This window comes from Chenopodium quinoa, unplaced genomic scaffold (assembly GCF_001683475.1).
Source record: "Chenopodium quinoa cultivar QQ74 unplaced genomic scaffold, ASM168347v1, whole genome shotgun sequence".
Taxonomy (NCBI): domain Eukaryota; kingdom Viridiplantae; phylum Streptophyta; class Magnoliopsida; order Caryophyllales; family Amaranthaceae; genus Chenopodium; species Chenopodium quinoa.
Window position 1 is genome coordinate 2,869,104 of NW_018744092.1, and position 15,722 is coordinate 2,884,825.

The 15,722-nt window shown below is 39.8% G+C and overlaps 2 protein-coding genes across 2 annotated transcripts; both read left to right on the top strand.

Annotated features, from left to right (window-relative positions):
• Window positions 1-1,266: 1,266 nt before the first annotated feature.
• LOC110692015 lies at window positions 1,267-2,532 on the top strand. The gene has a single exon (XM_021869008.1). It carries the CDS (start codon window positions 1,267-1,269, stop codon window positions 2,530-2,532), a length of 1,266 nt encoding a protein of 421 aa, XP_021724700.1.
• A 24-nt stretch (window positions 2,533-2,556) lies between these two features.
• Window positions 2,557-3,072, top strand: LOC110692016. Its single transcript, XM_021869009.1, has one exon. The coding sequence runs from the start codon at window positions 2,557-2,559 to the stop codon at window positions 3,070-3,072; it is 516 nt and encodes a 171-aa protein (XP_021724701.1).
• The last annotated feature ends 12,650 nt before the right edge of the window (window positions 3,073-15,722 follow it).

Below are 15,722 nucleotides of genomic sequence, written 5' to 3' on the forward strand. Positions count from 1 at the left end.
AGACAGACTCAGCAGCGTTTTTGTTTTTAGAGAGGCACGTCCGTGCCTCCTGGGATTCTTGTGCGCCAAGGCTTAGCCGTTTTTATTATCTTTTTAGGCTCATATAAATACTTTTTAGCCTTGTTTTTTTTCTTGATTATTCATTAAGCCTTATATTATTTTTATTCTCTCATTAAGAACTAGTTCTCCATCTATTTTTCTAAGTTTTGTAATTCAAGATTCAAGATTCAAGCTTTCTACTTTCAACTTTATTCAAGATTTGGTATTTATTTTTCATCCTTTGTTATTTAATTATGTTTTCATTATTTATTATTGTTTTTGTTTCTTTAATCATGTGTGAGTAGATTCTTTAATTCAAGATCTAGTGTAGCCCTATTATTATTGATGCATGAATTAAATCTTTAAATTCTTTGACAACTTTAACAATTGAATTGCTAAAATTATTGTGATTATGCCAATGCTAGGTTAGATGTAACTATAGTATTGCGATTATTCCATTGTTTTTATCACAGCGAAAGTTGGGTATAAACGGATTTGAGTAAATCAATTTAGGGTTTGATTCTCAACACGAGAGTAGTTGGGTTTGATAATTGGGAAGTGAGAGTAATGTGTTTAATGTCTCTAATATGCATGATACCATGAGAATAGGATTGATTGTATGTTAGGGAAGCCATTGATACTCGAGAGAGATCCTTGGTATTTATTAGGGTTTACTTTTCCCCGTTCAATTGAAATCGTATGTTAAGGGTAGAATTACAATTGCATCGATAATAGTTGTGGTGAAGCTAGATCTTGGATGTTTTTAATTGCTTGATTTAATCATCTTAATTAGTTTATTTTCGAATTTTTCCTAAATTTTAGATCTTTAGTTATTGATTATAATTGATTCTTGCTTAGTAGAAATTCGAGTCTATTTAATTATTTTTGAACCTTAGTCTCTTGGGATCCGACCCTTACTTGCCAGTCTACATTAGTATTGGTCTGTTAGGTTATTTTTGATAGGTACGTGACACGCCTACCAAATTTTGGCGCCGTTTCCGGGGACTAACGGTTTCATTAGATTAATTGTGATTCATTTTTGCTAGGCTTATTTCGTTGCTTCGGCTATTTTCTCTTGTGTTTTTGATACTTTTTCTCTAGTTTTCTTGTTGCATGCCCACACAAAGCTCAGGTTCAGAAGGTCTAGCACCTTTTGATTCTAAAATCGAAGCAACCGCAAGAAGACGGGCAGGTAGAAGAAGAAGGAGAAATCAAGCCAATTGAAACATGGTAGACCAACCAACGAAATCCCTTTTGGAGTACGGTATTCCTGATACGACTACCGGAGTCCTTTCAAGCATCATAAGACCACCAGTCACGGCTCAGCATTTCGAGCTCAAGCCACAATTCATACAGTTCATCTCCAATGATTCATTTGCAGGGCTACCACACGATTGCCCCGTAAGCCATATAGATAGTTTTTTGGAGAAATGTGACACTATGAAGTTGAATGGTGTTACAGATGATGCAATCAGACTACGCCTTTTCCCCTCCTCACTTCGAGACAGGGCAAAGGAGTGGTTAAGAGATGAAGGTACTGGCTCGTTCGATACATGGGACAAGTTAGTGAAAGCCTTCCTAATGAAGTTTTTAGGGAATGAGAAGACTGCAAGATTGAGGAATGAGCTACAAACTTTTAAGCAGTCAGATGATGAGTCTCTCTATGAGGCTTGGAGGAGATTTAAAAGATTGCAGAGACAATGCCCTCACCATGGCATTCCAGATTGGATTTTGATGCAAACCTTTTACAATGGCATGACTCATGAATTCCGTATTTACATAGATGCTGCGTCAGGAGGTTCTCTCTTGACAAAGAACCCCACCGAAGCTAGGGAGCTCATAGAGAAGATGGCGGCTAATGATAACTATCATCCTGGAGGCCGAAACACTGTGAAAAAGGGAGGTAAACTTGATGTTGATGCTTTAACTATGTTAACTAGTTCTGTTCAAGCACTAATAAGCAGGTTTGATAAGTTCCAAGCAGGAACTTCTAACACCCCACAGGAGTTGTGTCAGTTATGTCATGTGCAGGGTCATGTTGCTCCAGATTGCCCACAGATTTTGCAGAATACAGAAGAGATGTCAATCGAGCAAGCCAATGCTTTCTACTCCTCTAACCCAAAGAGACCTTATGACCATTATTCCAACACCTACAATGAAGGATGGAAACACCATCCTAACTTCTCATACAAAAATTCCCAAGCACAACAAAACCCTCCACCACCACCTCCATCCAACACCTACAACCAACCACCTCCTGGTTTCCAACAGAAAACAACCAATGCCCAACAACCAATGCAACAACAACCTCAGAAATCAAGCCTAGAGGTGACATTAGAGAGCTTTATAACCGCAACAAACAGTGCCATCCAACATCAAAATAGCTCTATCCAACAGTTGCAGGCTCAAGGTAAACTTATGGAGAATCAGATAAGCCAATTGGCCAACCAATTTAGCCAAGCCCTAAAGACTCCAGGAACCTTCCCGGGCTAGACTGAACAATCTCAAAAAGGCCAAATGAATGTTGTTACCCTGAGGAGTGGAAAGCAATTGGAAGATCCTCCTACCATGGAGCCATCAAGGGAGGTTGTTGACGAAGCAGGTGCAAGAGAGAAGGAAGTTGACAACTCTAGGGTCGAAGATGATTCAAAGGGAGCACCACCAAAGCCACTTGCTCCGTATGTGCCTAAGGTTCCTTTTCCTCAAAGGTTAGCACAAGCTAAACTTGAGAAAAATTTCAGTAAGTTCCTCGATGTACTTAAAAAGCTTCATATTAATATTCCATTTCTAGATGCCATATCTGAAATGCCTTCCTATGCAAAATTTTTGAAAGATATGCTATCTAATAAGAGGAAATTAGCAGAGAATACTACAGTTGCTTTGAATACAGAGTGCAGTGCTATTTTGCAGAACACTCTCCCTAAGAAATTAGGAGATCCAGGTAGCTACTCAATTCCAGTGAAGCTTGGAGATATTGAGATCAACAGGGCGCTATGTGACCTAGGTGCAAGTGTGAGCCTCATGCCACTGTGAATATGCAATAAGTTGCAGATGGGTGAACTCAAACCCACACGCATATCTCTGCAACTTGCAGACAGGTTAGTGAAGTTTCCTTTGGGTGTACTTGAGGATGTACCCCTCCGAGTAGGTAAGTTTTTCATTCCCTGTGATTTTGTTGTAATGGAGATGGATGAAGATGTGAATGTTCCAATTATACTTGGTAGACCTTTCTTAGCTACTGCAGGTGCAATTATTGATATGAAGAAAGGTAAGATTACTTTTGAAGTAGGTGATGAGAAATTGGAATACTCACTTTTGAATGTTATGGGTGCCCCTTCTATGGGAGACACTGTTTGTCAGGTTGATGTGCTCGATGAGCTGCAGAACGAGCAACTTCCCTTGAATCGGAATGATGATGCCCTCGAACAAGTGCTTTTAGGGAAGGAAGATGATAATGGATATTGGCAGTCTAAGGAGTATACCAGGTTACTTAATGAAGCAAAGGCCAATCCAAATCGGAACCCGATCAGAGAGACATTGGAAGCAATGAGTATTGGGGAGAGTTCTAAGCCTCCCGAGGTAGAGTTGAAACCCCTCCCCTCTAACTTAAAATATGCATATCTTGGTCCAAATAATTCATATCCCGTTATTGTCAATGCTGAACTCAAGGACACAGAATTGGAGCAATTGCTCAACGTTTTGAAAACATATAAATGTGTCATTGGGTACACCATTGATGATATCAAGGGCATTAATCCTTCTTTTTGTATGCATAAGATCATTCTTGAGAACGATCATGCCTCTTTTGTAGAACCTCAACGAAGACTTAATCCTAACATGATGGAGGTAGTTAAAAAAGAGGTTCTGAAATTGCTTGCTGCAAGTATAATCTACCCTATCTCTGATAGTAAGTGGGTTAGCCCTGTACAAGTAGTACCAAAGAAGGGAGGTATGACCGTTGTTAAGAATGACAAGGGTGAGCCAGTCTCCACTAGAACTGTCACAGGATTGCGAATGTGTATAGATTATAGGAAGTTGAATAAGGCCACCTTGAAGGATCACTTCCCCTTACCCTTTATCGACCAGATGCTTGAAAGGTTGGCAAAACATTCCTTTTTCTGTTACTTGGATGGATATTCAGGTTTCTTTCAAATTCCCATCCGTCCTTGTGACCAGGAAAAGACTACTTTCACATGTCCATATGGCACCTTTGCATATCGCAGGATGCCATTTGGATTATGTAATGCTCCTGCCACTTTTCAGCGATGTATGATGGCAATTTTCTTAGGACTCATAGAAAACTCTATGGAAGTATTTATGGACGATTTCTCTGTCTATGGAACAACCTTTGATGTATGTCTTGAAAATCTAAAAAAGGTACTCCAAAGATGTAAAGAAGTTCATCTAATCTTAAACTGGGAGAAATGCCATTTTATGGTTCAACAGGGAATTGTTTTAGGTCATGTTGTGTCTAATAAAGGGATTGAGGTTGATAAGGCCAAAATAGAGGTTATAGAGCGCTTACCACCCCCTAACTCTGTAAAAGGAGTTCGAAGCTTCCTTGGTCACGCGGGTTTTTATCGGCGTTTTATTAAGGATTTTTCGAAAATTGCTAGACTTTTAACTGAGCTATTGGCTAAGGATGTCCCTTTTGTCTTTTCTGATTCTTGTCTTGAAGCTTTTAACAGGTTGAAGGAAGCTTTAATCACTGCTCCAGTCATGCAACCCCCAGATTGGAGTCTGCCGTTTGAGATCATGTGCGATGCTAGTGATTATGCGGTGGGAGCCGTATTGGGGCAAAGTAAGGAGAAGAAGCTTTATTCCATATACTATGATAGCAAGACTTTAAGCTCTGCTCAAATGAATTATGCCACAACTGAAAAAGAGATGTTAGCAGTTATATATGCTATTGACAAGTTTCATTCTTATTTGGTAGGTTCCAAGGTCATCATTCATACAGATCATGCAGCATTGTAGTACTTGATGACCAAGACACATGCCAAACCAAGGTTGATTCGATGGATTCTCCAGCTACAGGATTACAACATCGAAATCAGGGATACCAAAGGAACATAGAATGTCGTTGCAGACCATCTTTCCCATCTTCTCCTTGACCCTGAAGATGGAGATGATATCCCTTTTGATGATTCTTTTCCTGCTGAACATTTATTAGCTTTATTACAGACTAAATCCCCTTGGTTTGCTGACTTAGCTAATTTTCTCTCCACAGGTACAATGCCTCATGGCTATTCTTCTCAACAAAAGAAGAAATTCTTTTCTGAAGCAAGGATATACCACTGGGACGACCCCTTCCTCTACAAGGAATGCGCAGATACCATGATCCGTAGATGCGTTCCAGAAACCGAGATTAGTAATATTATTTCACATTTCCATGACCTACCTTGTGGTGGACATGCAGGCCCCTCGAGAACAGTTGCTAAGGTTTTGCATTGTGGATTTTACTGGCCTACGATGTTCAAAGATATTTATGCTTATGTCAAGGCATGTGATAGATGCCAACGGACAGGCACGATTTCCAAGAAGAACGAGATGCCACTTAATAACATACTCGAGGTCGAGTTGTTTGATGTGTGGGGGATAGATTTCATGGGTCCGTTTCCCTCCTCCCATGGCAACCGTTACATATTGCTAGCTGTCGATTACGTTTCAAAGTGGGTGGAAGCAATAGCTACTCCAACCAATGATGCTCGTGTGGTAAGCAAGTTTTTCAAGAAAGTTATTTTCCCTCGTTTTGGTTTACCACGTGTTTTGATCAGTGACAGGGGAACACACTTTTTGGAGCATCGATTTGAGGCGATGTTGAAAAAATATGGAGTGCACCACAAGCTTGGAATTGGTTATCACCCACAGACAAGTGGCCAGGTAGAAGTGTCTAACCGAGAGATCAAGTCCATCATAGAGAAAACTGTTGCGCGAACAAGAAAGGACTGGTCTGTGAAGCTAGACGATGCACTATGGGCGTACCGAACGGCCTTCAAAACACCAATTGGTATGACCCCATACAGGCTTGTCTATGGTAAAGCATGTCATCTCCCCGTTGAGCTAGAACACAGGGCATTCTGGGCCATAAAAAGCTTGAACTTTGATGCCAAAGCAGCGGGAGAGAATAGGTTGTTGCAACTCAACGAATTGGATGAGCTTCGCCTTGATGCTTACGAGAGTTCGAAGCTGTATAAAGAGAAGACAAAAAGGTGGCATGACAAGAATCTTGTGAGAAGGGAGTTCAAAGAAGGGGATCAAGTCCTTCTTTTCAACTCTAGGTTGAAATTATTCCCTGGAAAGCTTCGGTCTAGATGGTCGGAACCATTCAAGATTAGAAAAGTTTTCCCCTATGGCACGATTGAGTTAGAAAACACAAGAGGGGAACCCTTCAAAGTCAATGGACAACGAGTGAAGCACTACCGAGTCGGTGATCCCATCGATGAGGGGGTGGATATCACACTCTCGTCCCCATCACCAAGCCCATGAGAAGCCATACGGTCGAGCTAAATACCTCATAAACAAGCGCTAAATGGGAGGCAACCCATTCTCTAGTTTTCACTTTTAGTTCGTTATTTTTCTTTTTTTTATTTTTATTTTCTTTGTTTTGTTTTGATTTCTTTGGTTTGATCCTTGTGTTTTAGTTTTTGAGTTGTTTGTGGTTTTTATTTAGCTGAAAAGTGAGCAAAAAGAAGAAGAAACAAGGAGGAAAAGCGTCAAAAGGAAGGAAAAAGAGAAAAACAAATTTCTGCAGAGGCACGTCCGTGCCCCTGAAGAGGCACGTCCGTGCCTCTGAGGCAGAAAGTTTTGGGGGATGAAGGTTTAGAGAGGCACGTCCGTGCCTCAGTTTTCCGTACTTATTTTTTTTTATTATTTTAAAAATAAAAAAAAATGCATAAGAGGCACGTCCGTGCCTGCTCAGAGGCACGTCCGTGCCCCTGAGGCAGATTGTTTTTGAAACTCGATTTCTGAAGAGGCACGTCCATGCCTCTCAGAAGGCACGTCCGTGCCCCCCCCCCCCCCCGAAACATAGGCACGGGCCCCATTCTTCATCCACAATTCCCCCACTTTCAAACTCAAGAGCTTCTCTCTCCTCTCCTTTCACTCAAGACTTTCGGCCTTCCCCTCTTCAATCCATCACCCAAACTCACAAATTTTTACATAATCTTCAACTTTCTCATCTTTATACTTAATTCTCACACTCCATTATCAACAAAAATCATCCCAAACACAATTTTGCCCAATTTTTCAAGAACCCTAGATTCAAAAAAATCAATTTGGGGCTTTTTGATTTAAAGTTCTTTGGAGCAATTGGAAGGCAAGGAAGGGATTCAAGGGTTCTATATACGTCAATTTTGGATCATTCGTGGGCATCCAACACCCACCATACCTTGGGTAACCCTTTTTCTCACACTCTCTCTCTAGGTTTTCATGAATAAATTGTTATAAATTGTTCATAAAAAATTGTTAGAGATTGTTAATCGTGTTTGGTTGGTTCTTTTTGTTTGGATATTTGTGATTATATTTTGGTGTAGTGTGACTGAAAAACCACTATTAATCTTGAAGCATTGTTGGAGTATTGTTGAATTATTGTGAACCTTTGTGAAATTGTGGTTGATTGATTGCTTGTTTGTGTGCTTGAGTTGTTATACATTGATTGTTAACTGAACTCATGGCATCCTCGTCTCACCGAAGAAGAAATAGGCCTAGGAACACCTCTACCAAAGGCCTTAGAACCCCAACCGTTCCACAACCTTCTCCTACACCACTTGCCCATATCCCACCCATCGAGACTTTTGGGATTGATTTTAAGGGTAATGAAGAACACTTAAACAATTTTCTTCGCATTAGATCACGACCCTTAGTGCCTACGCGGTTTTTTGACCAAGAGGCCATGGAAAGCTTGGGTATGGGAGGTGAGGTTCAACGCATTCTTAACCGACTAGGTTGGGACGGTTTCTTAGCCAAACATGCCAACACCTACTCCAATATCACCTATGAGTTCCTTTCTACCTTAGAGGTCCGCCGTAGACCGGACGGCCACACTCCTAGGGACGTTTCTTTCAACTTGTTTGGTGAACGTCACACCCTTACGGTGAGGGAGGTTAATGTCTTGTTAGGCTTCTCCACCTTCGGCCAAATAGGTAGGCCAAACTACAGTAGGTTGACTGGCTACAGTGACCTTAACATGTGGCGGGATTTGACTGGGCTAGATGACTACGACCCTAGCCATTCTAAGACCTCATGTATAATCCACCCGGCCATGAGACTTATTTGCCGACTCTTTTCCTGGACCCTTTTTGCTAGATGTAACACAGGAGGAGTTTGCTCGGCCAAGGGACTCTATTTTCTATGGCATTTGCTTTGCCACCCCGACCCCACTGAGGCAGAAGACATGATTAACCCTGGGGCATGGTTTTTAGACCACCTATATAATGTAGCCATGGGATCTGGGGAGATTGCTTTAGGTGGTATGCTTTCTTTGTTGGTTGTTGGCTATGTGCAGGATTGGGCAGGTATCGACCAGTACAGGGTTGGAGGCCCCACCACGATGAGCTTTCAGAGCTTCCAGCAGATGTGCTGGGTGAAGAGGCGCCGAAACGCCCAAGGTTTTGTGTGGTTGGTCGGCCTCCCCACTCTGCCCCGACCGGTCCCTTATGCTTACCTCCCGAAGTTCGGGATCCCTCAGGTGACCGAGAGGGATACATGGATTATCCCTCCTGATTTCATGTGGCCACCACAGACTGGGTAGGGAGTCCCGATGCCTATGGGGGAAGGAGTCCAGTTGCCTTGTGGTGAGGGGAATGCTTATGGAGGACAAGGGCGTGCATATGGTGGTGAGGGACATGCACACATGGAGCAAGATGCTCCACATCAGGAGACCCACGCCCCACCTACTTTGGAGGAGCAAATAGCCTCCATGAGGGCCGATCTCAACCATGTCGTGCTAGGCATGGGTGACTTGAGAAGGGACTTCAATGAGACCCAGAGAGCGGTCACAAATTTGTCGATGTCCCATGATAGCATGGCGACCACCTTCGGCGACCTGCGAGATCAACTTGCCGCCTTCCAGTCTGAGTTCTATGATATAGGGGGCATGATGAGACAGCACTTCCAGGGCGGTCCTAGTACCGACCCGAGGTATGGTTTCCCCCCCCCCCCCCACCCCTCCTGATCAGTAGTTTGTCTTTCCCTTCCCCTTGTTTATTTGCCTTGATTTATGCATACATTGAGGACAATGTATAGTTTAGCTTGGGGGAGGATTTGCTTTTCACCATGTATATATTAGTTTTATTTCAGTTTTTGGGTAGTTTATTTCTTCCTAGTGTCGAATAATATGCCATTGCATGACTATGCTTCTATGATTATAATCACATATGTGTGCTTTTTGAAAAAAAAAAGAGTTTTCGAAAACCTATTCATTGATGTGCTTGGAATTGAGCTAGGTAGTGGCCAGGATGGTCTCCCCGCTCTACTTATGTGAATAGTTTGTGTACCCGGTGAGAGTCTTGAGCCTTATTTGACTGATTTCACTCTACCTCAGTCATGTTTCTTCTTGTGTGATTAGATTATCCTTCATATAATCGAATTCTTGGTCTTGCTTTTTGACTATTTGAGACTTTATGATGCATGTCGCGAAAAGATGATTGAAATTCCCTTGTAGAATTTAGAGCCTCCACATTCTAGGCCTTCATGTTTTTTCTTTTTGTTTTTATTTATTTTTTTTTTATTTTACATTCACCCGTAGGTTGAACCAATTTGAGCCAATTAACCCCTTCTTGATACCCTACATTTAAAGCTTTAGAGCTATTTTTCTAGGTTTATTTTGAAGGTGTTTTACATTTGTTAAGCCCTATGAGTAGGGGTGAAAGTAGTTTGGATAAAAACCGAAAACCGAACCAAACCGAACCGAATAAGCAATTCGGTTCGGTTTTGTTCGGTTTTCGGTTTGGATCGGTTTGAGAAAATGAAAACCGAATTATATCGGTTTGGATTCGGTTTTGGGATTTTAAAAACCGAAAACCGAACACCGAACCGAAATAAGCCCCATTTCTCAGCCCATTTTCCTACGTATATATACTCAAACCCTAAATTTATAAGCCCATTTCTCAGAATCTCAGCCGTTTCCCTCACTAAAAGTAAAACCCTAGATTTTCCCTCATCTCTCCCTCTCACCACCTCACTCAGTCACTCCGTTCGTCCACCACCACCAATCCACCACCTCACTACTTCCTGCTTTCCTACTTACCACCTGTGGCTGTGTTCCGTTCGAGTGTTCCAACGCCGGCCGCCGCTGACCACCTGTTCGAGTGTTCCGGTATGGCGGTATGCTTTAATTTCAATATTTCATATTTCACTTCTCTTTCGTTTCTGATCTCTTTCCCTCACTAAAACCCTAGATTTTCCCTCATCTCTCCCTCTCACCACCTGTGTTCCGTTCGAGTGTTCCAACGCCGGCCGCCGCTGACCACCTGTTCGAGTGTTCCGGTATGCTTTAATTTCAATATTTCATATTTCACTTCTCTTTTCCTGCTCGAATTGCATGTTTTCTTTGTTATTTTGAATTTCAGATTTCACTTGCACTTCTCTTTTCCTGCTCGAATTGCATGTTTGTTATTTTTGAATTTCAGATTTCACTTGCACTTCTCTTTTCCTGCTCGAATTGCATGTTTTCTTTGTTATTTTCGAACTGGTGATAGATTGTTTTCTTTGAATAGTTATTATGCTCGAATTGTATTATGCTCGAATTGATGATATTCCTTCAGAGTTCAGAATATATGTTGTTCTATTATAGTATTATGCTCGAATTGCATGTTTTCTTTGTCATTTTCGAACTGGTGATAGATTGTTTTCTTTGAATAGTTATTATGCTCGAATTGTATTATGCTCGAATTGATGATATTCCTTCAGAGTTCAGAATATATGTTGTTCTATTATAGTATTATGCTCGAATTGCATGTTTTCTTTGTTATTTTCGAACTGGTGATAGATTGTTTTCTTTGAATAGTTATTATGCTCGAATTGTATTATGCTCGAAATTGTATTATGCTCGAATTGTATTATGCTCGAACTGGTGATAGATTGATTGTTTTTCATAGATTTGCATAAAAATTGTTGGTTATTGAGTGAGTTCTTTTTTCTGTTTTAAATCAGATTATCAGAATGTCCACAAATATGGATAATGTTGAAGGGAATGTCCCTATTGAGGAGCATGAATCTGACAATGAAAAATCCAAACCCAAGAGGAAGAGAATGAAGGATCGTTCCGAGGTTTGGGAGCACTTTATCAAGGAAGAAACACACACTGGAATGGAAGCACGTTGCAAGTACTGTGGTATGAGATACAAGTGTGGTACAAAGAGAAATGGCACTAGTCCATTGTGGGCTCATATAAATAGATGTCGTAAGTACCCCTATAATACTCCTAAAGAATCAAAACAAAGTTTGTTGTCTTTCAAAAGCAATAAAATTGAAAGTGGTTGTACTAGTGGATTGTCTTATGTGAAATATGATCCAACTGTAATTAGAAAAGCTTTATCTGAGATGGTTATAGTTGATGAATTGCCTTTTAAGTTTGTTGAGGGAGTAGGCTTTAAAAAATTTTGTAATGTAATGGAGCCTAGATTTCATGTCCCTTCCAGAATTACTGTGGCTAAAGATTGTTATGAAACTTTTTTAACTCAAAAAAGAAAGCTGAAATTGGTATTAAAAAATTGTAACTCAAGGGTTTCATTAACAACCGATACATGGACATCTATTCAGCAAATTAATTACATGTGCTTGACTGTTCACTTTGTTGATAATGACTGGAATTTGCAAAAACGTATTCTGAATTTTTGTCCTATATCAAGTCATAAGGGGGAGGAAATTGGGAAAGAAATTGAGAAATGTTTGCTTGATTGGGAACTTGAGAAAGTATTTTGCATAACTGTTGATAATGCTAGCTCAAATGATACCGCAATAGGATATATGAGAAGGAAAATAAATGGTTGGAAAGCTGGGGTTCTTAAGGGTCGGTTCCTTCATATGCGTTGTGTTGCTCATATTGTGAATTTGGTTGTGTCTGATGGCTTGAAAATTGTTAATGAGTCTATTACTCGTGTGAGACAAGCTGTAAGATTCATCAAACAATCCCCTTCTAGGTTGGTAAGGTTTAAAAAATGTGTTGTGGAAGAAAAAATCAACTCTAAAAAGTTGTTGTGCCTTGATGTGCCTACTAGGTGGAATTCCACCTTTTTAATGTTGGATGCTGCTTTGGTGTTTGAGTATGCTTTTGAGAGGTACTCTGAGGAGGACCCTCATTATGTGATTGAGTTAAATGAGAGGGAGGGGAAGGGCTGCCCTACTTCTGAGGATTGGGAAACAGTCAGAAGGTTTTCTGAATTTTTACAAGTCTTTTATGATCTTACGTTGCGTGTCTCTGGGTCTTTGCATGTGACTTCCAATTTATTTTTCCATGAATTGGTGAGTGTTGCTGTCCTTTTGAAAGATTTGATGACAAATGATGATGTGGAGATGTGTCTTATGGCTACTAAAATGAAGGAGAAATATGACAAATATTGGGGTGATCCGGAGAAAATAAACATGCTGATTTTTATTGCTGTTGTGCTTGATCCTCGTTATAAGTTAGATTATGTTGAGTGGATGTTAATTGAAATTTATGATTCTAAGCATGCATTTGTTTTGGTGAATAATTTGAAAGAGTCTTTGAATGCATTGTATGAGGAGTATCGTGGTTCTTCTGGTGATGTGATTAGGGAGGAAGTGTCCTCAAGTATGGACAGTTCCCAATTTTCTCCCAAACAAAAGAAGCTTCAGGTATTGAAAAGTAAGTATAAGAAACATAAGTGTGAGAAAGATGGAGAAGCAAAAATTGAGTTAGACAAATATTTAGAAGAGGAAACGGAGGAGGAATGTGAAAATTTTGATATTTTGGGGTGGTGGAAGTTTAATAGTGCTAGGTTTCCAACAATTGGAAGAATGGCCCGTGATATACTTGCTGTCTCTATCTCAACAGTAGCCTCTGAGAGTGCATTCAGCACTGGTGGTAGGGTTCTAGACCCATTTAGGAGCTCCTTAACTCCAAGGGTCGTTGAAGGACTTGTTTGTGCTCAAAATTGGCTACGTTCTTCTCCCTTTCCTAATATAGAAGAGTGTTTACAAGAAGTTGAAGATCTTGAAGAAGGTAACATAAAACAACAATTATCATGTTATTTTTTTTCATTATTTCATATATATTATGTAACTTGTTTATTTTTTTTTAATGTTATTAGACTTGAGGAATATGACAATTGGTGGTCAAAACCCGGACTTGGTTGAGCTTGATTGAGAGTTAGCTGCCAAGAATGAAGCTGCCCTATTGATTGAAGACTTGAAGTTTCTGCCAAGAGCCTAAGAATGAAGCTGCCCTGTTGGTTGAACTAGTTCATTTGTGGACTGTTTGTCTGTTTTATTATCAATTCATCATGTGGACTGTTTTGATAGTTTTAAGACTTGTTAAGTTCTTATGTCTCAATGTGGACAATGTGTAAGTGTATTTAATTACTATGGTCTATGGCAGTATGGCTGGACAATTTAGTTACTATGGCAGTATGGCATATGGTTGTGACTTGTGAAAGTTGTATGTTAAAATTTATGCTTTAATTTTGTTCAGGAACAGGTACAAAATTTAGGCCTTAAAAGGCCCAAAATTATATGCCCAATAAAAAGCCCAGATTTTAAGGCCTAATACAGCAGCCCATAAAAATTCGGTTTGGATTGGATTTAATTCTCAAAACCGAATTATTTCGGTTTGGATTGGATTTAATTCTCAAAACCGAATTATTTCGGTTTGGATTGGATTGGATTGAATCCAAATTCGGTTTGGATTCGGTTTCAAAAATCCGAAACCGAAATAATTCGGTTTGGATTCGGTTTGGGGTGTAATCCAAACCGAATACCGAACTTTCACCCCTACCTATGAGTGTGAATGATGTTGAAAAAAAAAGAAGCGAAATGAAAAAAAAAAAGAAAGAAAACAAGAGAAAGAGGGGATATTAGAAAAGGGAAGAAAGGAAAGAAAAGAAAAGTGGTCTTAAAGGCTTTTGAAAAATTGAGAGTTCTTCCATTTGTTTTTATTTATTAATTCCCTCCTCTTTGTAAAAAAAAAAAAAAGAAAAAAAAAAGGAAAGAAAGAATAAAAGGGCTATGTTTATATTGTATGAAGTTGGAGGAAATAAGGTTGGCTTGAACCCGACATTTGAATGTGTAGTGGGATTAGGATTTGTTTTATTTTGAGCACCACATTCCCAAATTACGTCGTCCAACCCTTATCTACCGAGCTTACTTAATATGGATTTCATGATTTCCGTGTTTGCATCAATCACTAAAAGTGGAGAAAGTTGCATTGCAAGCCTAAAGAGGCCGGTTGTGTGAAGTTGATATGCATGCTATGCTTAGGTTGAGTGGCTTCATATTTCACCCCGAAAACACATGAGCGTTATTGTTTTTTATTTTTCACAACTAAAGTGAGAACTATTCATGTTTGTGTGAGTAGGTATGGGGAGATGTGTGGTAAGATTGGTTGTCAAGTCTAAGTATATGAGATGAATGGCGGTTTTTGTACATGTTGATTCTTGATTTCGTTTTTATCGTGGTTTTGAACTTGATGACACATTGTGATTGTTTGAGGAGTTATCATTCTCTTCCCTTGTGATTCATGGTTAAATGCTTGAGGACAAGCATTAGTTTAGCTTGGGGGAGTTTGATAAGTCGTGTTTTGTGTATATTATTTGGTTGGTTTTTAGTTAGTTTTGTTAGTTTAGTTGAGTATTTGAGTCCGTTTTGGCGTATTTTGCTCTACTTTGGATAATCCGATGCTTTTATGGGTAGTTTTGTTGTTTTTGATGATTTTCAGGAATAATGGAGCTAATTTGGATGAATTATAGATCCACAAAGTAAGTCAAAGCCCATGGAGTTTGGAGATTAAAGAAAAGTCAAGAAAATGGCAATTTAGAGGTAGGCACGGCCGTGCCTCCCCATTAGGCACGTCCGTGCCTCTATGCCAGAAGCTGCGCCAAAGGAAGACCCTAGGCACGTCCGTGCCTAGAAGAAGAGGCACGTCCGTGCCTTGGTAAAGAAGCAGGCACGTTCGTGCCCAGCACCAGGCACGTTCGTGCCTGGAAGACAGACTCAGCAGCGTTTTTGTTTTTAGAGAGGCACGTCCGTGCCTCACACTAGGCACGTCCGTGCCTCCTGGGATTCTTGTGCGCCAAGGCTTAGCCGTTTTTCTTATCTTTTTAGGCTCATATAAATACTTTTTAGCCTTGTTTTTTTTTCTTGATTATTCATTAAGCCTTATATTATTTTTATTCTCTCATTAAGAACTAGTTCTCCATCTATTTTTCTAAGTTTTGTAATTCAAGATTCAAGATTCAAGCTTTCTACTTTCAATTTTATTCAAGATTTGGTATTTATTTTTCATCCTTTGTTATTTAATTATGTTTTCATTATTTATTATTGTTTTTGTTTCTTTAATCATGTGTGAGTAGATTCTTTAATTCAAGATCTAGTGTAGCCCTATTATTATTGATGCATGAATTAAATCTTTAAATTCTTTGACAACTTTAACAATTGAATTGCTAAATTGATTGTGATTATGCCAATGCTAGGTTATACGTAACTATAGTATTGCGATTATTCCA

Excerpts from the sequence above, each read along its gene's own strand:
- LOC110692016 (XM_021869009.1), top strand. The coding sequence starts at position 2,557 with ATGAATGTTGTTACCCTGAGGAGTGGAAAGCAATTGGAAGATCCTCCT.
- LOC110692015 (XM_021869008.1), top strand. The coding sequence starts at position 1,267 with ATGGTAGACCAACCAACGAAATCCCTTTTGGAGTACGGTATTCCTGAT.